This window comes from Phalangium opilio, unplaced genomic scaffold (genome assembly GCF_054372755.1).
Source record: "Phalangium opilio isolate 3A_F unplaced genomic scaffold, DU_Popi_V2 ptg000209l_1, whole genome shotgun sequence".
NCBI classification, from domain to species: Eukaryota; Metazoa; Arthropoda; class Arachnida; order Opiliones; family Phalangiidae; genus Phalangium; species Phalangium opilio.
This window is the reverse complement of record NW_028324217.1, coordinates 19920938-19948499: the sequence shown is the minus strand read 5'-3', so window position 1 is coordinate 19948499 and position 27562 is coordinate 19920938. Positions and strand designations below refer to the sequence as shown.

The following is a 27562-nucleotide window of genomic DNA, read 5'->3' as shown; positions in this document are numbered from 1 at the left end:
AAGATTCTTACGATTACTAGCATAGTCACACTGATCACATTTGAAGGGTTTTTCTCCACTGTGAATGCGTTGATGTATGATTAAACCACTCTTGTTAGTGCTGGCATAGTCACACTGATCACATTTGAAGGGTTTTTCACCGCTATGAATGCGTTGATGGATGATCAAATTATACTTCATTGTGCTAGCATAATCACACCGATCACATTTGAAGGGTTTTTCACCACTATGAACGCGTTGATGGATGATCAAATTATACTTCATTGTGCTGGCATAGTCACACTGATCACATTTGAAGCGTTTTTCACCACTATGCGTGCGTTCGTGTCTGATCAAATTACTCTTGTGTGTACATTTATATTCACACTGATAACATTTGAAGCGTTTTTCTTCGCTACCCTTTCTAACGCGACGTTGTAGACCCCTTTCATATTCAGTTGAATATTTGGTCCCCGTTATACGTTTCTTCTGGAATTTACCTACAGAAAATATAAAAAACACAAATTTAGTATCAAAAATACAATTCCATTCAAGCGAATTTCATAAAAAAAGGTAATGCGCACGAAAATGCAGAAAAAAGGTGAGTTGATCAACTGAGGCGTTAGCCTAGAGTAAACGAGCATATCAACAAAAAGGGGATGAAGATTAACTTAAATAAATGGAAATCCGTAAGGTTGTACTTTCAACTTTTCATTGTTCGCAAATTAATTTTCGTTGAATCGTTTTAAAATAGGTTCATTCGAACTTACTGCGCGATGAGACTAATTCTAAAGTATGTAGGACTGATTTAATTACAAAAATACGAGGATCATAATAGTTATTAATAAAAACTGTCATTGTAGACAAAGACGGGAAAGTGTAAAAGATAAGTGTAGAAAATGAATTGCCAGAAGTAACAGATATTAAAATTTTTACTTTTGAAGACATGATCATAAAACATCGATTATTGTAAAAAATTCTTATGTTAGTTTTTTTTTCACCAAATTTTCATTAAACTCAATATATTTTTCTACATAATTTACACAAGTATTTTGCTCTATATAATAGTTCCAGAAAAAAATGGTATCTTCAAGTTTTTTGATACTAGGTTTTAGTTCAAATACTCCAATTTTTATATTTTATAATTGGAAATATTGCCAAGCAGAAAATTACAAAGGCCGTTTGACTGTGATGTAGTTATTAATGTTCAAAAGATATTTTGGGACCTATACATCACGTTAATTTTGATACTTTTAAAACTTTCAAAATAACGACTACGATTTTCACACAGTATTTTTTCAACCATTTTCTGACTATTTTATTCTCCTTATAGGACCGAATACTCAAAACTCATTGTAAATTTTTGGTATAAAAAAAAATGTACACGCGTACTGGTTTTGAAATGATGCACATGTTTCGTGACAAAATATTTTGACTAATTTTAGTGAAAAAAACTAAGATAAGAATTTTTTAAAATAATCGATGTTTTATGATCATGTCTTCAAAAGTAAAAATTTCAATATCTGTACTTCTGGCAATTCATTTTCTACACTTATCTTTTACACTTTCCCGTCTTTGTCTACAATGACAGTTTTTATTAATATCTGTTACTTCAGTCTTAATATTAATTCAAATTCAGAAACCTTAGGAGAGTAAAAGTATTAGGGCATTGTGCATACATTAGTAAACGCGTTTGAACTAACCAACCATCTATTATAAAACTGTCATTCCTGACTGCTTGACTTGACAATGAACGTCCGATCAAACTCAAATTGCTTTCCCGTCATTTTCACATGCAATACAGAGGAAGCTGTACATAGTTATACCATAAAAAGATTCCGTACACCTGAGCACCAACACATGTCATATACTTATCAAGTTCAATTACCAGTCATCTGTAATCTAGCTTAATTACCAGTCGTCGGTAATCTAGCTTTATTACCAGTCGTCGGTAATCTAGCTTAATTACCAGTCGTCGGTAATCTAGCTTAATTACCAGTCGTCGGTAATCTAGCTTAATTACCAGTCGTCGGTAATGTAGCTTAATTACCAGTCGTCGGTAATCTAGCTTAATTACCTGCCGTCGGTAATCTAGCTTAATTACCTGCTATCGGTAATCTAGCTTAATTACTTGTCATCGGTAATCTGGCTTAATTACCTGCCATCGGTAATCTAGCTTAATTACTTGTCATCGGTAATCTAGCTTAATTACTTTTCATCGGTAATCTAGCTTAATTACCTGCCATCGGTAATCTAGCTTAATTACTTGTCATCGGTATTCTAGCTTAATTACCTGCCATCGGTAATCTAGCTTAATTACCTGCCATCGGTATTCTAGCTTAATTACCTGCCATCGGTATTCTAGCTTAATTACCAGTCGTCGGTAATGTAGCTTAATTACCAGTCGTCGGTAATCTAGCTTAATTACCAGTCGTCGGTAATCTAGCTTAATTACCAGTCGTCGGTAATCTAGCTTAATTACCAGTCGTCGCTGATCTAGCTTAATTACCAGTCGTCGCTGATCTAGCTTAATTACCAGTCGTCGCTGATCAAGCTTAATTACCAGTCGTCGCTGATCTAGCTTAATTACCAGTCGTCGCTGATCTAGCTTAATTACCAGTCGTAGGTAATCTAGCTTAATTACCAGTCGTAGATAATATAGCTTAATTACCAGTCGTCGGTAATCTAGCTTAATTACCAGTCGTCGGTAATCTAGCTTAATTACCAGTCGTCGGTAATCTAGCTTAATTACCAGTCGTCGGTAATCTAGCTTAATTTCCAGTCGTCGGTAATCTAGCTTAATTACCAGTCGTCGGTAATCTAGCTTAATTACCAGTCGTCGGTAATCTAGCTTAATTACCAGTCGTCGGTAATCTAGCTTAATTTCCAGTCGTCGGTAATCTAGCTTAATTTCCATTCGTAGGTAATCTAGCTTAATTTCCAGTCGTAGGTAATCTAGCTTAATTACCAATCGTAGGTTATCTTGTTAACTTAATATACATGTGTGGGGTCCTTTTCCAACTTAACTTGTTAGCTAACACAAGCTTACGTTCTCTTGTTTTTTTACCACTACGAAAATTCGACCAAATAGCCTTAACCATGCTTACATCATAAACTGACTATTATCCATGCTTAAATAACGCAGATTGGGGTAATTTTGAAAATTTAAAATTAAACATACTTAAACTTAAAATTAATCAATGAAAGCTGGAAAGCACAAATACTAAATATGAGGCTTTCGTTTAAAACCGTTTTCAAAACAAACAAACGTATAGTTATATCATGACGGCTACCACAAGATAATATTTTCCCATGTTATTTCTATGGGAAAATTTCGAGGTTTTCGTCAAAATCTATGATTATTTTTATGGAAATGAAAACCACCCTTAGCAACTTTATTTTTTATAAAATAAACTATTAAATGGATCTCTTTGACATTTTAACCACATATTTAGGGCCCGAATTGTAGTTCTGTGTAATTTTTTCAAAGCAGTTAATACGATACAAAAAAGTTATAACCAATCAAAAAACCATCCTTATACATTAAAGTCGGTATGAAGTCTTATCTAATTATCTAATAGAGCTACCGCTCTCATAGAATGAATCATTTAAAAGCATGATAAGAATAGATGCGCGAACAATTGTCGTAAGTTTAGCCAAGTGGAGGTTAGACAGTTCCTGTAATTTTTCCCCTAACGATTATAATTATACAAAATATGAAAACTTCATATATCATTTATTTAGTATCGAAAATACACTAATACAGTAACATTCAAGGGAACTTCATTAAAATGTAATACTGAGGCGACCGAAAACAGTGTGTTTATGGAAAGAAGCATTGTTGATCAAAACCGTTAGCTGATGAATAAACGAGCATATAAAATAGATGGGATGAACATCAACTTAAATGGAGAAGAAACCTTGGCTCAAAAATCGAACGGCCGTATTTTAAGCTTCTCTTTGCTCTCACCATTAACAACGGATTTTCAGTGAATCAAATGCTAGATAACGCCGCGTAAAGAAAAGTTACCAATTTATTTATTGCGTTCTGGCACCCCCTCTTTGTTAAAATAGTTTTGGTCGAATTAAGTAGTACCAGCGATAATAAGAAATGAGCAAAGACCCTTCGGAAAGAGGGCATTTTATTATTTCATCTATTCAAGAGGATGAAAGGTCGTAAGTGCTACAGTTCAAATATACGTTATGCACAATTTTAAAAGCAACATAAAAAAGTGTGAAAGTTTTGTCCCACACATTTAAATATGTTACGGGTCCAGAATAGGACGTTCTTAACAAGCTTAATGGCTGGGGGTTCACCGCATTACTAGTGTAGAAAATAACTTAATCAAACCACTTCTAAAACTTCCCCATAGTGTTACCGATATAAACCAGGCAGCTTGGTCATATTCGGAAAGAAGAAAAATTAAAATCAACAACTTTCGAAAATATATTTAGATAAAAATCCGATCACTGAGACAAAATACAGAATGCAAAGTTATACTAATAAACGCATGATAAAATATTCGTTACAATATTATAGAACAGTAAAATAGAGGCATTAAACCTCTATACGTGATACACCTACTAAGTACTGGAAAAACAAGTTTATAATTCGACAATTTTCGTGTATCTGTTATTTCTATTGAAAGCTGATCACGTAATTTGTGATCAAATGAATCTTCTGCGTACTTGCAAAGTCACACTGATCACATTTGAAGGGTTTTTCACCACAATATTATAGAACAGTAAAATAGAGGCATTAAACCTCTATACGTGATACACCTACTAAGTACTGGAAAAACAAGTTTATAATTCGACAATTTTCGTGTATCTGTTATTTCTATTGAAAGCTGATCACGTAATTTAAAGTAATTAAAGACGCAAATGAAGATCCGGGACTAGGGTCCAAAAATAACGGCAATTTAGGAAAATGGTAAATTACGCCGTAAGATACAGCGTAAATTACCTTTCAAGGTAATTTAGCAAAATTCCAAAATATATTATATTGATAGTTTTTATTCTAAATTAATGAAAGTTCCGAGCTGGCTGGTAACAGAAATGAAAATGGTTCGATAGAAGAAAAGCTAAAACGTTTGGAACAATTCGAAAAAAGTACCTGGTTTATTTTAACATCCTCTATGTGAATTCTATTACATTTAATATAAAATTACTTCTGAAAATGGCCGTGTTACAACTGGATATGGTGCCCCAAGAGTATTTTCTATGAAAATGCGCGGCGCTTCCGTTAATACAATTTAGAATAAAGAAATTTTATGGATTGATACATACACAGTTTCGGCCCATTAATTACAGAAGACGAGCAAATATGGTTTTTGTCCCACACATCCATCTATTCATACATGTGTTTTCTGCGTTTAGGTCTGATTAAATTAATCTTCTGCGTACATCGATCACATTTGAAGGGTTTCTCACCACTGTGAATGCGTTCGTGTCTGATCAAACTACTCTTCCTACTGCATCTATATTCACACCGATCACATTTGAAGGGTTTTTCACCTCTATGAACGCGTAGATGTGTGATCAAATGAATCTTCTGCGTACTTGCAAAGTCACACTGATCACATTTGAAGGGTTTTTCACCTCTATGAACGCGTAGATGTGTGATCAAATGAATCTTCTGCGTACTTGCAAAGTCACACTGATCACATTTGAAGGGTTTTTCACCACTGTGAATGCGTTGATGAGTGATCAAATTACACTTGATTGTGCTGGCATAGTCACACCGATCACATTTGAAGGGTTTTTCACCACTGTGAATGCGTTGATGTCTGATAAAATCAGTTTTCCGCGTACTTACATAGTCACACTGATCACATTTGAAGGGTTTTTCACCGCTATGGCTTCGTTGATGAGTGATCAAATTACTCTTCCACGTGCCTTTAAAATCACACTGATCGCATTTGAAGAATTTTGCACCACTGTGAATGCGTTGATGTCTGATCAAATCCCTCTTAAACGCACTTGCATAGTCGCACTGATCACATTTGAAGGGTTTTTCACCACTGTGAATGCGCTTATGTTCGATCAAATGAGACTTCCACGCACTAGAATAGCCACACTGATCACATTTGAAGGGTTTTTCACCACTGTGAATGCGTTGATGAATGATCAAATTACCCTTGATTGTGCTGGCATACTCACACCGATCACAATCGAAGGGTTTTTCACCACTGTGAATGCGTTGATGTCTGATAAAATCAGTCTTCCGCGTGCTTACATAGTCACATTGATCACATTTGAAGGGTTTTTCACCGCTATGGCTTCGTTGATGAGTGATCAAATTACTCTTCCACGTGCCTTTAAAATCACACTGATCGCATTTGAAGAATTTTGCACCACTGTGAATGCGTTGATGTCTGATCAAATCACTCTTCCACGCACTTGCATAGTCACACTGATCACATTTGAAGGGTTTTTCACCACTGTGAATGCGCTGATGTTCGATCAAATGAGACTTCCACGTACTAGAGTAGCCACACTGATCACATTTGAAGCGTTTTTCCTTGGTATCCTTTCGAATGTCAAGTTCAAGATCTCTTTCATTTTCAGGTGAACATTTGTATCGAGTTGAACATTTTTTCTTGGATTTTCCTAGAGAAAGGAAATAAATTAAAAACTCATATGATATCAAACAACTCGCATCACAAACATTGCAATGTTCAAAGGCAATTGATATAACAGGTTATGCTTAGGCTTGAAAAGACACAAAGGCAAACGAAACAAGTTCAGAAACAATAATAATCCATGTCCGAGTCGAAACAGCGGTTTCCAAAGGTTTGACCTTACCAAATCTAATATACGCGTTGAGAACGTGGAAGATTCAAACTTGATCCCACGTTAGACACTTGTGTAAAACAGAATGCAAACTTCCCCATATATACGTATAACATAATATACGAGACAATATGAACAGCCATATTCTGCCATTAAACCTCTGTAGGTGCATGATAACACCTACTAAGAAGTGAAAAAAACACAATCATGAATTCAACGGTAAAGTTAAGCTTAGCGACAATTTTGCAGTCTCTCGATTCTGCTGAAACCAACTAGCACCAGAAGTGATGACGAAGATAAAGTAAAGAAGCTAATTATGATTAATGAATTATTATGGTAAAAATATCACTCTTTAATAGCGAAGATATAATTACTAATATACCATTTGTTATATTAAATATTGTTAATTATAGTTTAGAAAAAGGGTTACATTAAATATTGTCGTGAAGGTTTCATAAATAACAAACACAAACATCGTATTACTACCAGTTTCCCGTTAAGACGTTAGGCTTGTTATATTCCACAATTTTATAAAACCATATAGCCTTTCCGGTGACTATTCCGTGACGTTAGGACTTTAGTTTTTACAATCTTTCTATGAACGAAAACCTTTTCTTACTGAGCATCTACTACAGTTGTCAAGAGCAGCAATGTGTGAAACGAAAATGAAAACACGTTGCGCAATTAACACATTTTGAAATGGTTCTTTCCAAGTTTTATATTAGTGAGTATGCTTAAATACAATCCATTTTATTAGTCCATGTGATTATAACGTCGATGTCTGATCAAATTATGCTTCATTGTGCTGGCATAATCACACTGATCACATTTGAAGGGTTTTTCTCCGCTGTGACTGCGTTCATGTTTGATCAAATTATACTTCATTGTGCTGGCATAATCACACTGATCACATTTGAAGGGTTTTTCACCGCTATGAATGCGTTGATGTGTGATAAAAACATACTTCCGCTTACATGCATAATCACACTGATCACATTTGAAGGGTTTTTCACTACTGTGAATTCGTTGATGTCTGATCAAATCAGTCTTCCACGCACTTGCATAATCACACTGATCACATTTGAAGGGTTTTTCACCATTGTGAATTCGTTGATGTCTGATCAAATTAGCCTTCCACGAACATGCATAGTCACACTGATCACATTTGAAGGGTTTTTCACTACTGTGAATTCGTTGATGTCTGATCAAATGATACTTCCGCGTACTAGCATAGTCACACTGATCACATTTGAAGCGTTTTTCTTTGGTATCCTTTCGAATGTCAAGGTCAAGATCTCTTTCATTTTCAGGTGAACATTTGTATCGAGTTGAACATTTTTTCTTGGATTTTCCTAGAGAAAGGAAATAAATTAAAAACTCATATGATATCAAACAACTCGCATCACAAACATTGCAATGTTCAAAGGCAATTGATATAACAGGTTATGCTTAGGCTTGAAAAGACACAAAGGCAAACGAAACAAGTTCAGAAACAATAATAATCCATGTCCGAGTCGAAACAGCGGTTTCCAAAGGTTTGACCTTACCAAATCTAATATACGCGTTGAGAACGTGGAAGATTCAAACTTGATCCCACGTTAGACACTTGTGTAAAACAGAATGCAAACTTCCCCATATATACGTATAACATAATATACGAGACAATATGAACAGCCATATTCTGCCATTAAACCTCTGTAGGTGCATGATAACACCTACTAAGAAGTGAAAAAAACACAATCATGAATTCAACGGTAAAGTTAAGCTTAGCGACAATTTTGCAGTCTCTCGATTCTGCTGAAACCAACTAGCACCAGAAGTGATGACGAAGATAAAGTAAAGAAGCTAATTATGATTAATGAATTATTATGGTAAAAATATCACTCTTTAATAGCGAAGATATAATTACTAATATACCATTTGTTATATTAAATATTGTTAATTATAGTTTAGAAAAAGGGTTACATTAAATATTGTCGTGAAGGTTTCATAAATAACAAACACAAACATCGTATTACTACCAGTTTCCCGTTAAGACGTTAGGCTTGTTATATTCCACAATTTTATAAAACCATATAGCCTTTCCGGTGACTATTCCGTGACGTTAGGACTTTAGTTTTTACAATCTTTCTATGAACGAAAACCTTTTCTTACTGAGCATCTACTACAGTTGTCAAGAGCAGCAATGTGTGAAACGAAAATGAAAACACGTTGCGCAATTAACACATTTTGAAATGGTTCTTTCCAAGTTTTATATTAGTGAGTATGCTTAAATACAATCCATTTTATTAGTCCATGTGATTATAACGTCGATGTCTGATCAAATTATGCTTCATTGTGCTGGCATAATCACACTGATCACATTTGAAGGGTTTTTCTCCGCTGTGACTGCGTTCATGTTTGATCAAATTATACTTCATTGTGCTGGCATAATCACACTGATCACATTTGAAGGGTTTTTCACCGCTATGAATGCGTTGATGTGTGATAAAAACATACTTCCGCTTACATGCATAATCACACTGATCACATTTGAAGGGTTTTTCACTACTGTGAATTCGTTGATGTCTGATCAAATCAGTCTTCCACGCACTTGCATAATCACACTGATCACATTTGAAGGGTTTTTCACCATTGTGAATTCGTTGATGTCTGATCAAATTAGCCTTCCACGAACATGCATAGTCACACTGATCACATTTGAAGGGTTTTTCACTACTGTGAATTCGTTGATGTCTGATCAAATGATACTTCCGCGTACTAGCATAGTCACACTGATCACATTTGAAGCGTTTTTCTTTGGTATCCTTTCGAATGTCAAGGTCAAGATCTCTTTCATTTTCAGGTGAACATTTGTATCGAGTTGAACATTTTTTCTTGGATTTTCCTAGAGAAAGGAAATAAATTAAAAACTCATATGATATCAAACAACTCGCATCACAAACATTGCAATGTTCAAAGGCAATTGATATAACAGGTTATGCTTAGGCTTGAAAAGACACAAAGGCAAACGAAACAAGTTCAGAAACAATAATAATCCATGTCCGAGTCGAAACAGCGGTTTCCAAAGGTTTGACCTTACCAAATCTAATATACGCGTTGAGAACGTGGAAGATTCAAACTTGATCCCACGTTAGACACTTGTGTAAAACAGAATGCAAACTTCCCCATATATACGTATAACATAATATACGAGACAATATGAACAGCCATATTCTGCCATTAAACCTCTGTAGGTGCATGATAACACCTACTAAGAAGTGAAAAAAACACAATCATGAATTCAACGGTAAAGTTAAGCTTAGCGACAATTTTGCAGTCTCTCGATTCTGCTGAAACCAACTAGCACCAGAAGTGATGACGAAGATAAAGTAAAGAAGCTAATTATGATTAATGAATTATTATGGTAAAAATATCACTCTTTAATAGCGAAGATATAATTACTAATATACCATTTGTTATATTAAATATTGTTAATTATAGTTTAGAAAAAGGGTTACATTAAATATTGTCGTGAAGGTTTCATAAATAACAAACACAAACATCGTATTACTACCAGTTTCCCGTTAAGACGTTAGGCTTGTTATATTCCACAATTTTATAAAACCATATAGCCTTTCCGGTGACTATTCCGTGACGTTAGGACTTTAGTTTTTACAATCTTTCTATGAACGAAAACCTTTTCTTACTGAGCATCTACTACAGTTGTCAAGAGCAGCAATGTGTGAAACGAAAATGAAAACACGTTGCGCAATTAACACATTTTGAAATGGTTCTTTCCAAGTTTTATATTAGTGAGTATGCTTAAATACAATCCATTTTATTAGTCCATGTGATTATAACGTCGATGTCTGATCAAATTATGCTTCATTGTGCTGGCATAATCACACTGATCACATTTGAAGGGTTTTTCTCCGCTGTGACTGCGTTCATGTTTGATCAAATTATACTTCATTGTGCTGGCATAATCACACTGATCACATTTGAAGGGTTTTTCACCGCTATGAATGCGTTGATGTGTGATAAAAACATACTTCCGCTTACATGCATAATCACACTGATCACATTTGAAGGGTTTTTCACTACTGTGAATTCGTTGATGTCTGATCAAATCAGTCTTCCACGCACTTGCATAATCACACTGATCACATTTGAAGGGTTTTTCACCATTGTGAATTCGTTGATGTCTGATCAAATTAGCCTTCCACGAACATGCATAGTCACACTGATCACATTTGAAGGGTTTTTCACTACTGTGAATTCGTTGATGTCTGATCAAATGATACTTCCGCGTACTAGCATAGTCACACTGATCACATTTGAAGCGTTTTTCTTTGGTATCCTTTCGAATGTCAAGGTCAAGATCCCTTTCATATTCAGGTGCACATTTGTATCGAGTTGAACATTTTTTCTTGGATTTTCCTAGAGAAAGGAAATAAATTAAAACCTCATATGATATCATACAACTCGCGTCACAAACATCTCACTGTTCAAAGGCAATTGATATAACAAGTTATGCTTAGACTTAAAAAGACACAAAGGCAAACGAAACAAGTTCAGAAACAATAATAATCCATGTCCGAGTCGAAACAGCCGTTTCCAAAGACCTGACCTTACCAAATCTATTATATGCGTTGAAAACGTGGAGGATTCAAACTTGATCCCACGTTAGACACTTGTGTATACAGAATGCAAACTTTCCCATAATAAACGTATAATAAAATATACGTGACAATATGAACAGTCATATTCTGCCATTAAACCTCTGTAGGTACATGATAACACCTAAAAAATAGTGAAAAAACACAAGTATGAAGTCAAGGGTAAAGTTAAAGGGGCTGTTCGGACAGTGGGACAAACGACGATCTTGCTCATAGAGCTTAACATAGCGGGTGGGTAAAAAGGAGAGGGGGTTGGACAGCCCCTTTAAGCTTAGCGACAATTTTGCAGTCTCTCTTCTTTCTGCTGAAACCATAGCACCAGAAGTGATGACAAAGATGAAGTTATTAAAGAAGCAAATTAAGATTCAATGCAATAACATATAAATCAATTATTATGGTAAAATTTTTATTCTTTAATAGCGAAGATGATATTCCATTTTTAATATAAAATATTGTTAATTATAGTCAAATACAAGTTGGGAAAACCAAAATATTACCTCTCCGTGTCAAGAAGATTATATAAACTTAAGTATCCAATGAAAACGTTATTATGTTTCTGAGTTGGGGTTTCCCATTTTTGTTGTTGTTTTGAAAAATATATCGCAATGCACGGGCCTTGATAGATATAGGAGGCAATGAATGAAATATATCACAATGCACGGGCCTTGATAGATATAGGAGGCAATGAGTGAAATATATATACAATGCACGGGCCTTGATAGATATAGGAGGCAATGAAGGAAATATATCGCATGCACGGGCCTTGGTAGAAATAGGAGGCAATGATAATCTCTCTCTTTGCACGAGAGGTTTATCTTTAATATTTAAATAAATATAATTATTTTTAATTATTTTAATCTTCAATAATTAACATTAATAATAGTTAAATCGTTTAAAATAAAGTTATACCTATTATCTTCTCAAACTTTGCTAATATTGGCGTTTAAAGTGAAGGGTACCCCTCTTGCCGGCTTTATTCAAATTTGGGGTATATATACGATTCGTTTCCATTATAATAGTAAGGAAAAAGCGCAATTGCGAAAACCTTTGGTGGCGATCCCACCTTAGGGAGGCTAGACGTTTCTCGTAACCCTAACTGAACGCCGCGTATATCCTAAAACCAAACGATGATAATGGAGTAGAAGCGAATGATACAGATTGGTGTCTATGTGGAATAGACGGAAGACCAGTGGATGGTGGTGTTAGAAGCCAGTGTAAGTGCAGACTGGTGTCAATGTGGGATTGACAAAGAACAGAAGATGGTGGTGATTAGAAGCCAGTAAGAACAGACTGGTGTCCGTGTGGGATGGACAAAGACCAGAAGATGGTGGTATGAGAACTCAAGTAGAGGAGCCATTTCCGTGACTGTGAAAGCAGTTCGGAGATGGCGAACACGTTTGCTCCGATACGCAAACTGCGAACGCGGTCACGTGGGTGTAACAACGGACAGACAGACACACAGACACACACACAGACACGGCCGTTACAGAACCTCTCCTGGACTACGTCACACGGAGAGGTAAAAAGGCTATATTCAATATTGTTCGTGAAGGATTTATAAATAACTAACACAAACATAGTATTACTACCAGTTTCCCGTTAAGACGTTAGGCTAGTTACATTTCACAATTTTATAATACGATATAGCCTGTCCGGTGATTAATCCGTAACGATAGGCTTTTACAATTTTCCCACGAACGAAAACTTTTTCTTAGTGAGCATCTACTACAGTTGTCAAGAACAGCAAAGTGTGAAACGAAAATGAAAACATGTTGCGCAACTAACACATTTTGAAATGGTTCTTTCCAAGTTTTACATTTGCTGAGTATGCTTAAATACAATCCATTTTATTAGTCCAAGTGATTATTACGTTGATGTCTGATCAAATTACTCTTCTGCGTGAATCCATAGTCGCACTGATCACATTTGAAGGGTTTTTCACCGCTATGAATGCGTTGATGTTTGATCAAATCACTCTTCTGCGTGAATCCATAGTCGCACTGATCACATTTGAAGGGTTTTTTACCACTGTGAATGCGTTGATGAGTGATCAAATTACACTTGATTGTGCTGGCATAGTCACACCGATCACATTTGAAGGGTTTTTCACCACTGTGAATGCGTTGATGTCTGATAAAATCAGTCTTCCGCGTACTTACATAGTCACACTGATCACATTTGAAGGGTTTTTCACCGCTATGGCTTCGTTGATGAGCGATCAAATCCCTCTTCCACGCACTTGCATAGTCACACTGATCGCATTTGAAGGGTTTTTCACCACTGTGAATGCGTTCATGTTCGATCAAATGAGACTTCTGCGTACCTCTATAATCACACTGATCGCATTTGAAGAATTTTTCACCACTGTGAATGCGTTTGTGTCTGATCAAATCGCTCTTCCGCGCACTTGCATAGTCACACTGATCACATTTGAAGGGTTTTTCACCGCTATGGCTTCGTTGATGAGTGATCAAATGAGACTTCTGCGTACCTCTATAATCACACTGATCGCATTTGAAGAATTTTTCACCACTGTGAATGAGTTGATGTCTGATCAAATCCCTCTTCCATGCACTTGCATAGTCACACCGATCACATTTGAAGGGTTTTTCACCACTGTGAATGCGCTTATGTTCGATCAAATGAGACTTCCACGTACCAGCATAGCCACACTGATCACATTTGAAGCGTTTTTCCTTGGTATCCCTTCGAATGCCAAGTTCAAGCTCCCTTTCATTTTCAGGTGAACATTTGTATCGAGGTGAACATTTTTTCTTGGATTTTCCTACAGAAAGGAAATAGATTAAAACCTCAAATGATATCAAACAACTCGCGTCACAAACATTTCAATGTTCAAAGGCAATTGATATAACAGGTTATGCTTAGGCTTAAAAAGACACAAAGGCAAACGAAAAAAGTTCAGAAACAATAACCGATGTCCGAGTCGAAACAGCGGTTTCCAAAGGTTTGACCTTACCAAATCTAATACATGCGTTAAGAACGTGGAAGATTCAAACTTGATCCCACGTTAGACACTCGCGTAATACAGAATGCAAACTTCCCCATAGTAAACGTATAATAAAATATACGTGACAATATGAACAGCCATGTTCTGCCATTAAATCTCCGTAGGTGCATGATAACACCTACTAAGAAGTGAAAAAACACAACCATGAATTCAACGGTAAAGTTAAGCTTAGCGACAATTTTGCTGTCTCTCCTGTTTCTGCCGAAATCAACTAGAACAAGAAGTGATGACGAAGTTAAAGAAAGGAAAGAAGCAAATTACGATTAGTCAATTATTATGGTATAAATATCATTCTTTAATAGTGAAGATATAATTACTGATATACCATTTGTTATATTAAATATTGTTAATTATAGTTTTTAAAAAAAGGGTTACATTAAATATTGTCGTGAAGGTTTTATAAATAACTAATACAAACATCGTATTACTACCAGTTTTCCGTTAAGACGTTAGGCTTGTTACATTCCACAAATTTGTAAAACCGTGTAGCCTGTCCGGTGACAATTCCGTCATGACAGGTTTTTTAGTTTTTAATAATTTTTCTATGATCGAAAACATTTTGTTAGTGAGCATCTACTACAGTTGTCAAGAACGGTAATGTGTGAAACGAAAATGAAAACACGTTGCGCAATTAACACTTTTTGAAATGGTTCTTTCCAAGTTTTAAATTGCTGAGTATGCTTAACTACAATCCTTTAATTAGTCCATGTGATTATAACGTCGATGTCTGATCAAACTAATCTTCTGCGTGCTGCCATAATCACACTGATCACATATGAAGAGTTTTTTCAATGCTATGAATGCGTTGATGTGCGATGAAACTAATCTTCTGTGTACATTTATAGTCACACTGATCACATTTGAAGGGTTTTTCGCCGCTATGAATTCGTCGATGTTTGATCAAATTATGCTTCTGTGTACATTTATAGTCGCACTGATCACATTTGAAGGGTTTTTCTCCAGTGTGAATGCGTTGATGTGTGATCAAATTACTCTTCCGCGCACTTGCATAGTCACACTGATCACACTTGAAGGGTGTTTCACGACTGTGAATTCGTTTGTGTTTGATCAAAGTACTCCTGTTCTTGCTACCATAGTCACGCTGTTCACACTTGAAGGGCTTTTCACCGCTATGAACGCGTTGATGTGTAATCAAACTGATCTTCCGTGTAGATTTATAGTCACACCGAGCACATTTGAAGGGTTTTTCACCAGTGTGAATGCGTTGATGTATGATCAAACCATTCTTGGTCGCACTTGAATAGTCACACTGATCACATTTGAAGGGTTTGTCACCACTGTGAATTCGTTGATGGATGATCAAACGATACTTCCGCGTACTTGCATAGTCACACTGATCACATTTGAAGGGTTTTTCTCCAGTGTGAATGTGCTGATGGACGTTCAAATCGTTCTTCCGCGTACTTGCAAAGTCACACTGATCACATACGAAGGGTTTTTCATCACTGTGAAGAAGTTCATGTGTGATCAATGTACTCTTCTGCGTACTTGCAAAGTCACACTGATGACATTTGAACGGTTTTTCACCGCTATGAATTCGATGATGAGCGATCAAATTTCCCTTCTGCGTGGATCCATAGTCACACTGATCACATTTGAAGGGTTTATCACCAGTGTGAATACGTTGATGTCTGAGCAAAACATTCTTCGTCGCACTTGCATAGTCACACTGATCACATTTGAAGGGTTTTTCACCGGTGTGAATTCGTTGATGGATGATCAAATGATACTTCCGCGTACTTGCATAGTCACACTGATCACATTTGAAGGGTTTGTCACCACTGTGAATTCGTTGATGGATGATCAAATGATACTTCCGCGTACTTGCATAGTCACACTGATCACATTTGAAGGGTTTGTCACCACTGTGAATTCGTTGATGGATGATCAAATGATACTTCCGCGTACTTGCATAGTCACACTGATCACATACGAAGGGTTTTTCATCACTGTGAATGCGTTGATGTGTGATCAAATTGCTCTTGTTATTGCTACCATAGTCACACTGATCACATTTGAAGCGTTTTTTCTTGGTATGCTTTCGGTTGTTAAGTTCAAGCTCCCTGTCATTTTCAGGTAAACATTTGTATCGAGTTGAACATTTTTTCTTGGATTTTCCTGTAGAAAGGAAATAAATCGAAACTTCATTTGATATCAAACAACTCGCGTCACAAACATTTCAATGTTCAAAGGCAATTGATATAACAGGTTATGCTTGGGCTTAAAAAGACACAAAGGCAAACAAAAAAAGTTCAGAAACAATAACCGATGTCCGAGTCGAAATAGCGGTTTCCAAAGATTTGACCTTACCAAATCTAATATATGCGTTGAGAACGTGGAAGATTCAAACTTGATCCCACGTTAGACACTCGCGTAATACAGAATGCAAACTTCCCCATTATAAATGTACAATAAAATACACGTGACAATATGAACAGCCATATTCTGCCATTAAATCTCCGTAGGTGCATGATAACACCTACAAAGTAGTGAAAAAAAACACCACAAGTATGAAGTCAAGGGGTTAGCGACAATTTTGCAGTCTTTCCTGTTTCTGTTGAAACCAACTAGCACAAGAAGTGATGACAACGGTAAAGTTATTAAAGAAGCAAATTAATATTCAAAGCAAAAATATATTAATCAATTATTATGGTAAAATTTTTATTCTTTAATAGCGAAGATATAATTACTGATATTACCATTTGTTATATCAAATATTGTTTGTTATAGTTAAAACAAGTTGGAAAAACCAAAATATTACCTCTCCGAGTCAAGAGGAGGACTACTACTACAAACTTATTAACCTAGATATAGAATTATTTCTCTTTTTTGAAGTAAAAATTTACGAATTATTAAAGCAGTATTCCAAGCATAGCGAATATACAGTAAAGCAGACGACATTTACATCCAATAAAGATATGTCTTGGACACATTTAAATCAGTAAATGGGAAAAAACAGGACATGAAGTGTATAAATTTTGCAGAGATACAACCTTTATGTGTTTGAAAAGGCCCAATTGTCTACGCCTCAACTGTTAACCCTATATTCTTATAGCTACATTCACAACTAGTTAGCAGAATAAACACTACTGTCTTGTTTCACCTCAACGATATTCTTAGTTTGCCAACATGAGTGTTAACGTTAAATATCACCAAAGCTGACTTGTGGTTAGATGCACTGATAGTCAATGCGCAACCTAAAAAAATTTAAAACTTCTGACCTATAACCCGAAACCGATTAGCCCTTTCACTGATCTAATTGCCACCATGATGCTTATTTTCTATCATAAAATCTAAACCTGATTATTTAAACGTGTAATTAACTTTCGGCTCACTCTGAACCGTTAATGTCCCTTCATTACAGACACGAAAATTAAAACTCAAAGTTTACTTCACCTCAGGTCTCAACTATTTACTTTTAGGTTCACTAAGCCTATTGCGGATAACAATTGATTCACCCGACAGGGTCCAGGCCTTAGCTTTCTTCTCGAAATCATTAAAGCAAGGATTATTCTATATGTACTATAGCTTACAGCCATTTCAAATAAAAATATTAAAAAATGTCCTTGGAATATCAAAATGAAACAGGGCATTAAAGCTACAAAAGTACTAAAGGCATGGTAACCACGAAAAATACTTCCACATATTCATTTTATATTATGGAAAAAGTGAATATTAAGCTTCTGTAGGATTTCTTTACACATCAAAACCAGAGAGAATTTATAAATGGGAGTGGAAACTGAGGAATATAATGTAGCTCAAAAATCACGTGATCAACAAAACTGGCCAGGTCTATTTCCGGTACTATTTTTGTGGCCCCTCCCTCTAGGGTGGGTCTAGAATATTGCGGGAGGGTCTAGGGGAAATAGACGCTACCTTTTTAGGGTAAGGGAAACATCTGACTTAAAATAACTCCAAATGGCGCCAGTCGTACTAGAAATCGCGAACCCTTATTGGGTAATTGTACAACCAACAGTGATTGAGGGCAAACTTTAAAATTAAAGTAGAATCATGGGACCGGAAATTTACCTGGCCAGTTTTAGCGTCGCAGCCTACTTGTTTGAGCTACATTGTATTTAGCACTGTCAAGGGCGAGAGCTTCCACTCCCTATTATAAATTCTCTCTGTCAAAACATTGCAAACTGCGAACGCGGTCACGTGGGTGTAACAACAGACAGACACGTCGAAATTAGAACCTCTCCGTGACATACGTCACTCGGAGAGGTAAAAAGGGTTATATTCAATATTATATATATTGTGATTGGTACGTTCATGTCTGATCAAAATATTCTTTTGAGTGCAGATATAATCACACTGATAACATTTGAATCGTCTTTCGCCACTATGAATGCGTCGATGTTTGATCAAATTATTCTTCAATGTGCTGGAAACTCACACTGATCACGTTTGAAGGGTTTTTCACAGCTATGAATGCCTTGATGTGCGATTAAAGTACTCTTACGGGTACTAGCATAATCACATCGATCACAACTTGAATGTATTATCAAAGAAAACGACTTTGGAAACAGAAATAATCCATGTGTCCGAGTCGAAACAGCGGTCTCCAAAGACTTGATCTTACCTAACCCAATATATGCTTTGAGATTGCGGAAACTTGAAAAAAAAAATTGTAGGGTAATAAAAATATATAAAACATTCTATATTATTTGTTTGAATGATATTCCACGTGAACCTAGGAGGTGCACAAACCTATGATGGTTGAATATATTTGCAGTGATGTAACCGGGTTCGATCAGGGAGGGGGAATGGAAGCTTTCCCCCTGATTCGATTAGTTAAACTTATAGAACCGTCTGAGTCTCTATTTCGAGACAACGCACAGTCTGCTTTATGCCTTCAGATGTTTAGCTCGTGAGAATTTTATTTTCGATCCAGTACGAGCCGTTAAATCTTTGCAGAGACAATTGTAGTTAAACATTAATGTGCTTTGCACATTATATTATCTAAAGAAACTTTGTTAAACAGCCCGATATGTACCTATCCTATGAATGTGCTTATGTGCAATCAAGCTACTCTTCCGAGTGCTTCCAAATTCACACTGATCACATTTGAAGGGTTTTTCACCAAGTGCTGTGAACTCGTTGATATATTATTAAACTACTCTCGTGCGTGCTGGCCTAATTACACTAATCACATTTGAATGGTTTTTCACCACGGTGAATGCGTTGATGGACGTTCAAATGACAGCTCTGCGAGCTGGCATATTCACATTGATCACACTTGAAGGGTTTTTCACCGCTGTGAATGCGTCGATGGATGATCAAATCGTTACCAATTTCCAATTTATTCTGGCACCCCCTCTCTATTTGCCAAAGTATTTTGGGTCGAAATAAGCACCAGTGATGATAAGATAAGAGTGAAGATCCTTGGGAAAGGGATCATTTTAAGGGTTTGTTTCATTATTCAAGTACTACAGTTCAAATTATGGAGAATCTTAAAAATAACATAAAAAGTGTGAACGTTTCGTCCAATACATATAAATATGTTACAACCACAACGACTGAAAATTAGCATAGATTAGCGGCTTTTTGCCCAAGATTAGTTTTCATCTAACTTTAAAGCGGAATTTTTCGGCCTGATTTTCCGGCAGGGAGTCTGTGTCTCCCACATTCGCGATTTTTGGAAGATGAAAGCCAAACAAGGTCGATCTCAGAGCAGTTAAATCATGTTCACGTCTGATCAAAGAACCATTCTCGGAGCTAGTATAGTCACACTGATCACGTTTGAAGCGTTTTTCTTCAGTACCATTTGTAATGTGACGTTCAAGATCAATTTTATATTCAGGAGAATATTTGCAAAGAGTTGAACGCTGCTTCTCGGATTTTCCCTTCAAAAAGCAAACAAACTGAAACTTCCTTACAATTTGAATCAAACACATTACTATGTTCAATAGCACTTGATAAAACCGGTCATGCCGAGGACTAAAATGACACAAAGTTAAAGAAAACACAAGTTCGGAAAACCAAATTAGTACCGCTCCGAATCGAGATGACTGTCTCCGAAGATTTTACTTATCAGAAAGTGGAAACTAATGGTTGTTAAATATTAAGAAAATATTTAAGGTTTTAGTCTATTGCAATATAAATATGCTTATAAAATAAATTGGAAGGGAAAATGGTATGACTGCCGTTATTAAAAGACGTTATAATGTCCTCTCCTCTTTTTTGGTTCTAGGTGATCAAGTTAAAATGCAAGTAACTGCAATTTGTTAACACGTAACTCCTAATTAGCTCAAGACTGTGTGGGAAACATTTCGCCCTGGCGTTACCCTTATGAACTGAATATGATGGTAGAGAAAGCGGAAAATTTTCGATAAGTTGGATATCATCATAATTTTAGGATATGATGGCCACTTCTCCGAGGCGTAAGCGGTGTATGTGACAAAATCGTGATTTACTTATTGCAACGATTAAGTCAGAAGAAAAGAAAACGTCTTGGATAGTTTGCAACGACTATAACATTATTTTGCCGAAAGGCTCAACCCAAATCGCAAGGCTGTATACCTTAACACCATTTTCTCTTTAAAACCCTTGTTTCCCATACATTTAGTCTTTTCAATACATTAGAAATGGTATTCATTACGTTTTCAATAATAGATAGTTTCATCTTTCATTATCAGTAAGACCAAAAGCGGTAAGGCTTCACACACAAAGTATGCATCTTGGGCCTAGGTGAGCTACACGATATATTCGAAACGCTTCGTATAGAACCTCCTAGCACGCGAAGGACAATTATTCGGTGACGCGGTTCCTTCGACACTACCTCAAGAACCGATTGGCCACTTGCATCAAAGAGAATATACCAAGAGGAGCAGAAACTTTGTAAATAGGGACCGGCTCTGAATTTGGAGCAACTAGTTCCGGTTGTTCACGTGACCTTGTAGTCTTCGGTCTACTTAAAAATTACCTTTTGTACGTCAATATTCAACCCAGAGATCAACCCTTAGCCACCCAGGGCCAGAAATAAGCGCAGGACACTGGACCTTATCAAATAAAATATAAAAATGTCCCGTAAATGTTTTAAAAACTAAGAGGTTCACTGGACATTTTGACCAATAAATTTTCCGAAGTTTTGATAGCTTGACTATGAAGATGCGACACTATTTACGCACACGCCAGTGGACAATGTCCAGTAAATTTTCCAGTCAAATACAGGGGTCACTGGACACGTGTCCTATAAGAAATTTTTCATATTTCCGGCCCTGTAGCCACCATCAAAAATGAGCAGTCGACATAATTTAACCGATAAAAGGCGTCGCTGCTTAGCCAATCAACACAAACCGGATCTAGTTACGACCAAAACTGTGGCCGGGCCTTTCAAAAGCCTTGTGAAAGGCTAGACTTTCTGCTCCTCTTGGTATATTCTCTTTGCTTGCATAGATTCGAGAACTGCTATAGAGACGGAGTAAGTTCTCGAAAATATTCTTTAGATGAAATTATTCACAGTTTCAAAGACCATTGGGAGTAAAGCACTAAGGTCTTATCAATCTAAGCAACGTTTGCTTGGGCTCCTTATGGTCTGGAGGATAGCTGAAATAATCATGCACTTTTTCAAGAAAGCATGAAACTTGGTATAAAGTTAGTTTGAAGTATATTAAGTCAATTAAAGATTGGAGGCATTCCGTATCTCTGTTGTGACAGCCGTGACAAGCCGTCAAAGCGGCCGTGAAATTGTAAACTCACCTAACATCATTTTAGGTAGCACCCCTCGAGATACGCCGCCTTCGAGCTATAGAGAAAATGTAGGGTCGTGTATAAAGCAAAAATCTCGTAGGAGCTCAGTAAGGAATGAAAGAAATTTTCAATAGAAAATCAAACCACGCGCTACAAAATGAAAAAAATAATTTAATTCTTAACTGCTATTATTGAACATTTTACAATAACATTTTGGCAACATAATTAAAGGCATAATTTCGCATAAGCACAACTCCAAGTAACACCTGTTACTGTATGAAGTCTTATCTAAGAGAGCTACCGCTCTCTTAGAATTATTGAACATTTTAAAGTAACAATTTCGCAACATAATTAAGGTCACAAATTCGCAACATACTTAAGGTCACAATTTCGCAACATAATTAAGGTCACAGTTTCGCAACATAATTAGAGTCATAATTTCGCAACAATATTAAAGTCACAATTTCGCAACATAATTAAAGTCATAATTTCGCAACATAATTAAAGTCATAATTTCGCAACATAATTAAAGTCATAATTTCGCAACATAATTAAAGTCATAATTTCGCAACATAATTAAAGTCATAATTTCGCAACATAGTTAGAGTCATAATTTCGCAACATAATTAAAGTCATAATTTCGCAACATAATTAGAGTCATAATTTCGCAACATAATTAGAGTCATAATTTCGCAACAATATTAAAGTCACAATTTCGCAACATAATTAAAGTCACAATTTCGCAACATAATTAAAGTCACAATTTCGCAACATAATTAAAGTCACAATTTCGCAACATAATTAAAGTCACAATTTCGCAACATAATTAAAGTCACAATTTCGCAACATAATTAGTCACAATTTCGCAACATAATTAGTCATAATTTCGCAACATAATTAGAGTCATAATTTCGCAACATAATTAGAGTCATAATTTCGCGACAATATTAAAGTCATAATTTCGCAACAATATTAAATTTATAATTTCGCAACATTTAAGAATAAACAACTGTCAACGTTTTTAAGTAATAATTTGAGAACATTTTAATTATTCTTCACATTTTAAAGATCGAAAAATATTTTTATGATACAGGCACTCAGTTAGAAATTCGGTATCCCAATACTGCTAATTAATGCTTGTTAAGTTGTAAAGATCTGAAACTTCATGGTAAATTTTGGTATTGCAGTGATAGAATGGATGGATGTTTTTCTGCTTTTTCTGGTTTTTTAGGTTATTTACGGGGTTTTAGTCATCTTTTGCATGACAAGAAATATTAGGACTTGATATCATAGTTGTATAGTGCAGAGCGCGGTTCACTATGAAGTTACCGGAATTTTTCTTTTATAAAAGTAGATTTTAGCTCCCGTCGTAGTTAAATCCAAGTTAATTTATACTTCGGCTTAGTTATGAACAAGTTCGTGTTAGTGAAAGGCGATTCTCTAAATTTAAAAGGAAACGAAGAAACCGAGATAAACTGGGAAATATGCTTCTTATGTCAAAAAAATACCACTGAAAAACTGACTTGCCCTGGCAATTATGAAAATAGATTTAAAGCAGTTGGATATAAAACAATTTCCGAAACCCACAGAGGGTTTTACACATGAATGATCAAAAAAATTGTTTACAACTCTAATAATATTTATGGTTAAATATTTTTATTAATAAAAGTAACAGGTGTTACTTGGAGTTGTGCTTATGCGAAATTATGCCTTTAATTATGTTGCCAAATTGTTATTGTAAAATGTTCAGTAATAGCAGTTAAGAGTTAATTTTTTTTTTTTTCATTTTGTAGCGCGTGGTTTGATTTTCTATTGAAAATTTCTTTCATTCCTTACTGAGCTCCTACGAATCGGAGAGATTTTTGCTTTATACACGACCCTACATTTTCTCTATAGCTCGAAGGCGGCGTATCTCGAGGGGCGCTACCTAAAATGATGCTAGGTGAGTTTACAATTTCACGGCCGCTTTGACGGCTTGTCACGGCTGTCACAACAGAGATACGGAATGCCTCCAATCTTTAATTGACTTAATATACCTCAAACTAACTTTATACCAAGTTTCATGCTTTCTTGAAAAAGTGCATGATTTTATTGAAAATCGACAGTTATCCTCCAGACTATTAAGACACCAAGGAAGGCCGGGAACCTGCATTTTTAAAAGGGAATATTGTCTCCTCCGGTGGCCACGGAGCTCAGTCTGAACCGCTGAATTTAGGTAACCAAGTTTTGAGCTTAATATTATTCGCAGGGACAATTTTCCGTTTAAATTTAAAGTTAAAAAACGTATTAATTTAAATGAGACAAAATTTTTAGAAACTTAAGATTTAAAATGCTAAACATTGAGGATTAGGTTGAAAAATCGCAGGGAAGACAGAAAGTAATCAGGGTTAGAAAGGACGGGGTTAAAAAACCTGTTAGGGGAACTACCACTAGAAAATTTCGAAACATCCTCTGTTTTTGGTGAGGTTTCTACTGTAAGTGGCTCAATTTTGACGATTTTTGAGTCTTATGTTCCAGTCCCGAAAATCGTTGTTGACCCTAAGCGTAAAATGACTTACCAATTTCCGAACTGGCAGAAGTTGTATTACTTTCGGAACTACTTGACGAGCTACTTTCGGATGAATCAGAGCCGGACACTGAAGTATTGTCTTCAACTTGAATCGGTTCTTTTGGTAAATCGCTTGGCAAGCACAGTTTCATAGTTTGATTTTGTCTATTATCAGTTTTCTTTGAATCGGTCAAGGTGATTTTGGACTGGTCATCATCAAGATTCTCCTCTGGGGCTTCTTCCTGAGAATTGCTTTCCTTATTTGCGTCAAGCGACGACAATTCCCCATGTTTTTCAAGGCACAATTTCTTGGATCGAGTTGCTATTCTCTCATTTCCTCTCTTGGTCGAAGAAATTCGTGATTTGGGATAAGAATTGTTAACGCTAAGATTGTTCTCGGGAGGCGAATCTGTCGTTGGGACAGGAGACATTTCGAACTGCGCTTCGCCTTCAAGGTTAAGTAAAGGAACACCGTCACGGAATTTGAGTTTAGGAATACATAGTTTCATAATTCGCGTTGTAAAACGCGCATTTTTTGAGGTAGTTTTAGTTTGGGACGTGTTTCCTTTGCCAATCTCCGCACCACATTCAGGTGATTCTTCCTTAATGTCTTCTTCAGTCAGCGTTCCTTCGATATTGCAAGCACCTTCGGCTTTTGCCAACGAACCTCGATGATCAAAACGAAAAAATAACCCTAATAGTTTTATCAAACTGGAACTACATCAGGTTGCGTGTCAGAATCACAATAATGTGACACCATACCTATCCCAAATTGCTCGAGGTTCGTGGCTTCCACTTTAAGCAGACTTTGGTAAATGTTGTTGGTAATCTCAGCTGGTATACTTTGCGAACTGTCCAAATAAAAAATATTAAAAACTGATATAGCAACAGTAATAAAAGATTAACTCATTTTATCAGAAGGGGATAATAGAAAAAGGGTGACACTCTTTAATTATATCATGTAACATGATTCTTCCCAGGCGAAGGACCCCTTTTTGAACATTTGCTTTCCTGCTCATCAAACTTCAGATGGGCATCACAACGTGGGGTGAATTCTATAACTGTTTGGTATTTGCTAAATCCTCAGCAATCAACACTGCACAAACCGTGATTGTCTTGACGTGGATGGGACAAAAATGACCACAAGCGCATGCATGCGCCTTGGCAAATAGTTAAGCACTAATTGAGTAATAATGAGGGAACTATTTAACGCGTGTGATTTGGTTTAATAGTAACCTTGCTCCAAATATAAAATGATGTTGGGAAGAATCATGTTACAACTACCCCACTTCTCCCTCGAAGCATTATATACTTCTGATTTTATTCACGATTCTCAGGGCAAGGCTTAACGAATCAAGTTTTATGGACGCGAATTAGTCAGTCAAATAAAATATTATACTTGAGCTTAAACTTAACCATAGCCGAGACTTGACTATGGTTTAGTTTAAACAAATGCCACTAGAGATGCTCCCATAGTCGAGGGGTGGAGTTGACAGCCCCGCTGAGCTTAGCAAAGGCTAGTTTTAGCTCCGCCTCGTTGACAAGTTCTCATTGGTTTTTTGCTTTAAATACCTTTGTATTTGTTCTTCTGTTTGTTGATTTATCAGAACAGGATGAGATAATTCCTGTTCATTCAGTCCTGAATCATTTTCAACAGGTTCTGATTTCACGCATTCAATGTCGGCTCTTTCGTGTATTCCACTTTCCTCCTATGTTATAAACAATTAACAATAATTGAACTAATACTTTTAACCCGATTCTCTTTCACATCGACAATGAAAATGAAGAATGTTACAAACCATCAGATCCTTGATTTCACTTTCCAACTCCTTAATGACCCCATTGAGCCGCTCAATTTCGTCCAGTTTCTTATTTATCGTAAATAAAATTGTCATTCTCACTTCTTTCATGTTTGATATTAAACCATTACACTGAAAAAATAGACTGCGTTACAAAATAGGACTTTCCTTTATGCAGAATGTCTTTTAAAGTGTCCAGAAAGAAAACAGAGGAACCAGTGACGTCAACAAAGGGGGGATCAGAAGGGGTTTTTTCGTCAAGGGCGCCACCAGAGGTTTGGGCATGGATTAACTAATGCTAGGGAAAGTTCGTTCCCCCAAAAAGATAAGGCATGCATGTTCCAAACGCCCCCTAGCAGCAACTACTATCCTTAACAGTTAGTTAAATAAGAAAATTGGACCAAATATCACGTGGTCCATGACGTCAAAATTGAAATACTGCCTAAATTGGAAAAAAAACGATTTATTTTGCCGAGAGATGGCGCTATCTACATCCGTTTTGGTTCAATAAATTGGGGGAATGAAGAGGGGAATCAAGGAACGATTCAGAACATGTTGTTGGCGATAGCATTACATGGAAAACTAAGTTAGTGAACAATCCCTAGCGTTAGTTAATCCATGGTTTGGGGCGCGGTAGCTTTGCAAGAACTATAAGCAAGGCTGCAGTTTGTGTGTGTGGGCATACAGCTCGCACAAGGCTCTTGTGGTGCCCTTTAATAACGCTATAAATGGTCGAGGGACGTGTTTCCATCAGCCTATCATAGTGTTCGTACGGGGACCCCGACCCCGACCCCGAAAACCGGGGATCCCCGACTTTTTCCCCCGACCCCGACCCCGGTACCTAAAATGTAAAATGTAGTCGGGGTTTTTTTCGGGGTTACATTTTGGTTAGGTTATTTTTAGCAAGTAATTTTTTGTCCTGCGCCAAAAACAATTATCTCATTCGTCTCAAATAAGTGCTCCGCTTCTCCTTTATGAAAAAAAGGGCAAGGGGGTAACTAACAACAAACAAAATACAGTAAAAACAGTCACCAAAATT

The 27562-nt window shown here is 36.3% G+C and overlaps 1 protein-coding gene across 1 annotated transcript in view; it reads right to left on the bottom strand.

The window, feature by feature from the left end:
- The window catches only part of LOC149621145 (uncharacterized), a 31238-nt gene that overhangs the window by 2656 nt on the left and 1020 nt on the right, over positions 1-27562 (bottom strand). Inside the window, exons 3-12 of the mRNA XM_089854715.1 lie at positions 26524-26655; positions 26297-26433; positions 25487-25575; positions 24735-25391; positions 15236-16602; positions 13289-14275; positions 5340-6526; positions 5151-5218; positions 409-479; positions 141-342 (exon numbers count right to left, since the gene is read on the bottom strand). Coding sequence (XP_089710841.1) covers positions 141-342; positions 409-479; positions 5151-5218; positions 5340-6526; positions 13289-14275; positions 15236-16602; positions 24735-25391; positions 25487-25575; positions 26297-26433; positions 26524-26655 — 4897 coding nt within the window. The remainder of the gene's footprint in view (positions 1-140; positions 343-408; positions 480-5150; positions 5219-5339; positions 6527-13288; positions 14276-15235; positions 16603-24734; positions 25392-25486; positions 25576-26296; positions 26434-26523; positions 26656-27562) is intronic.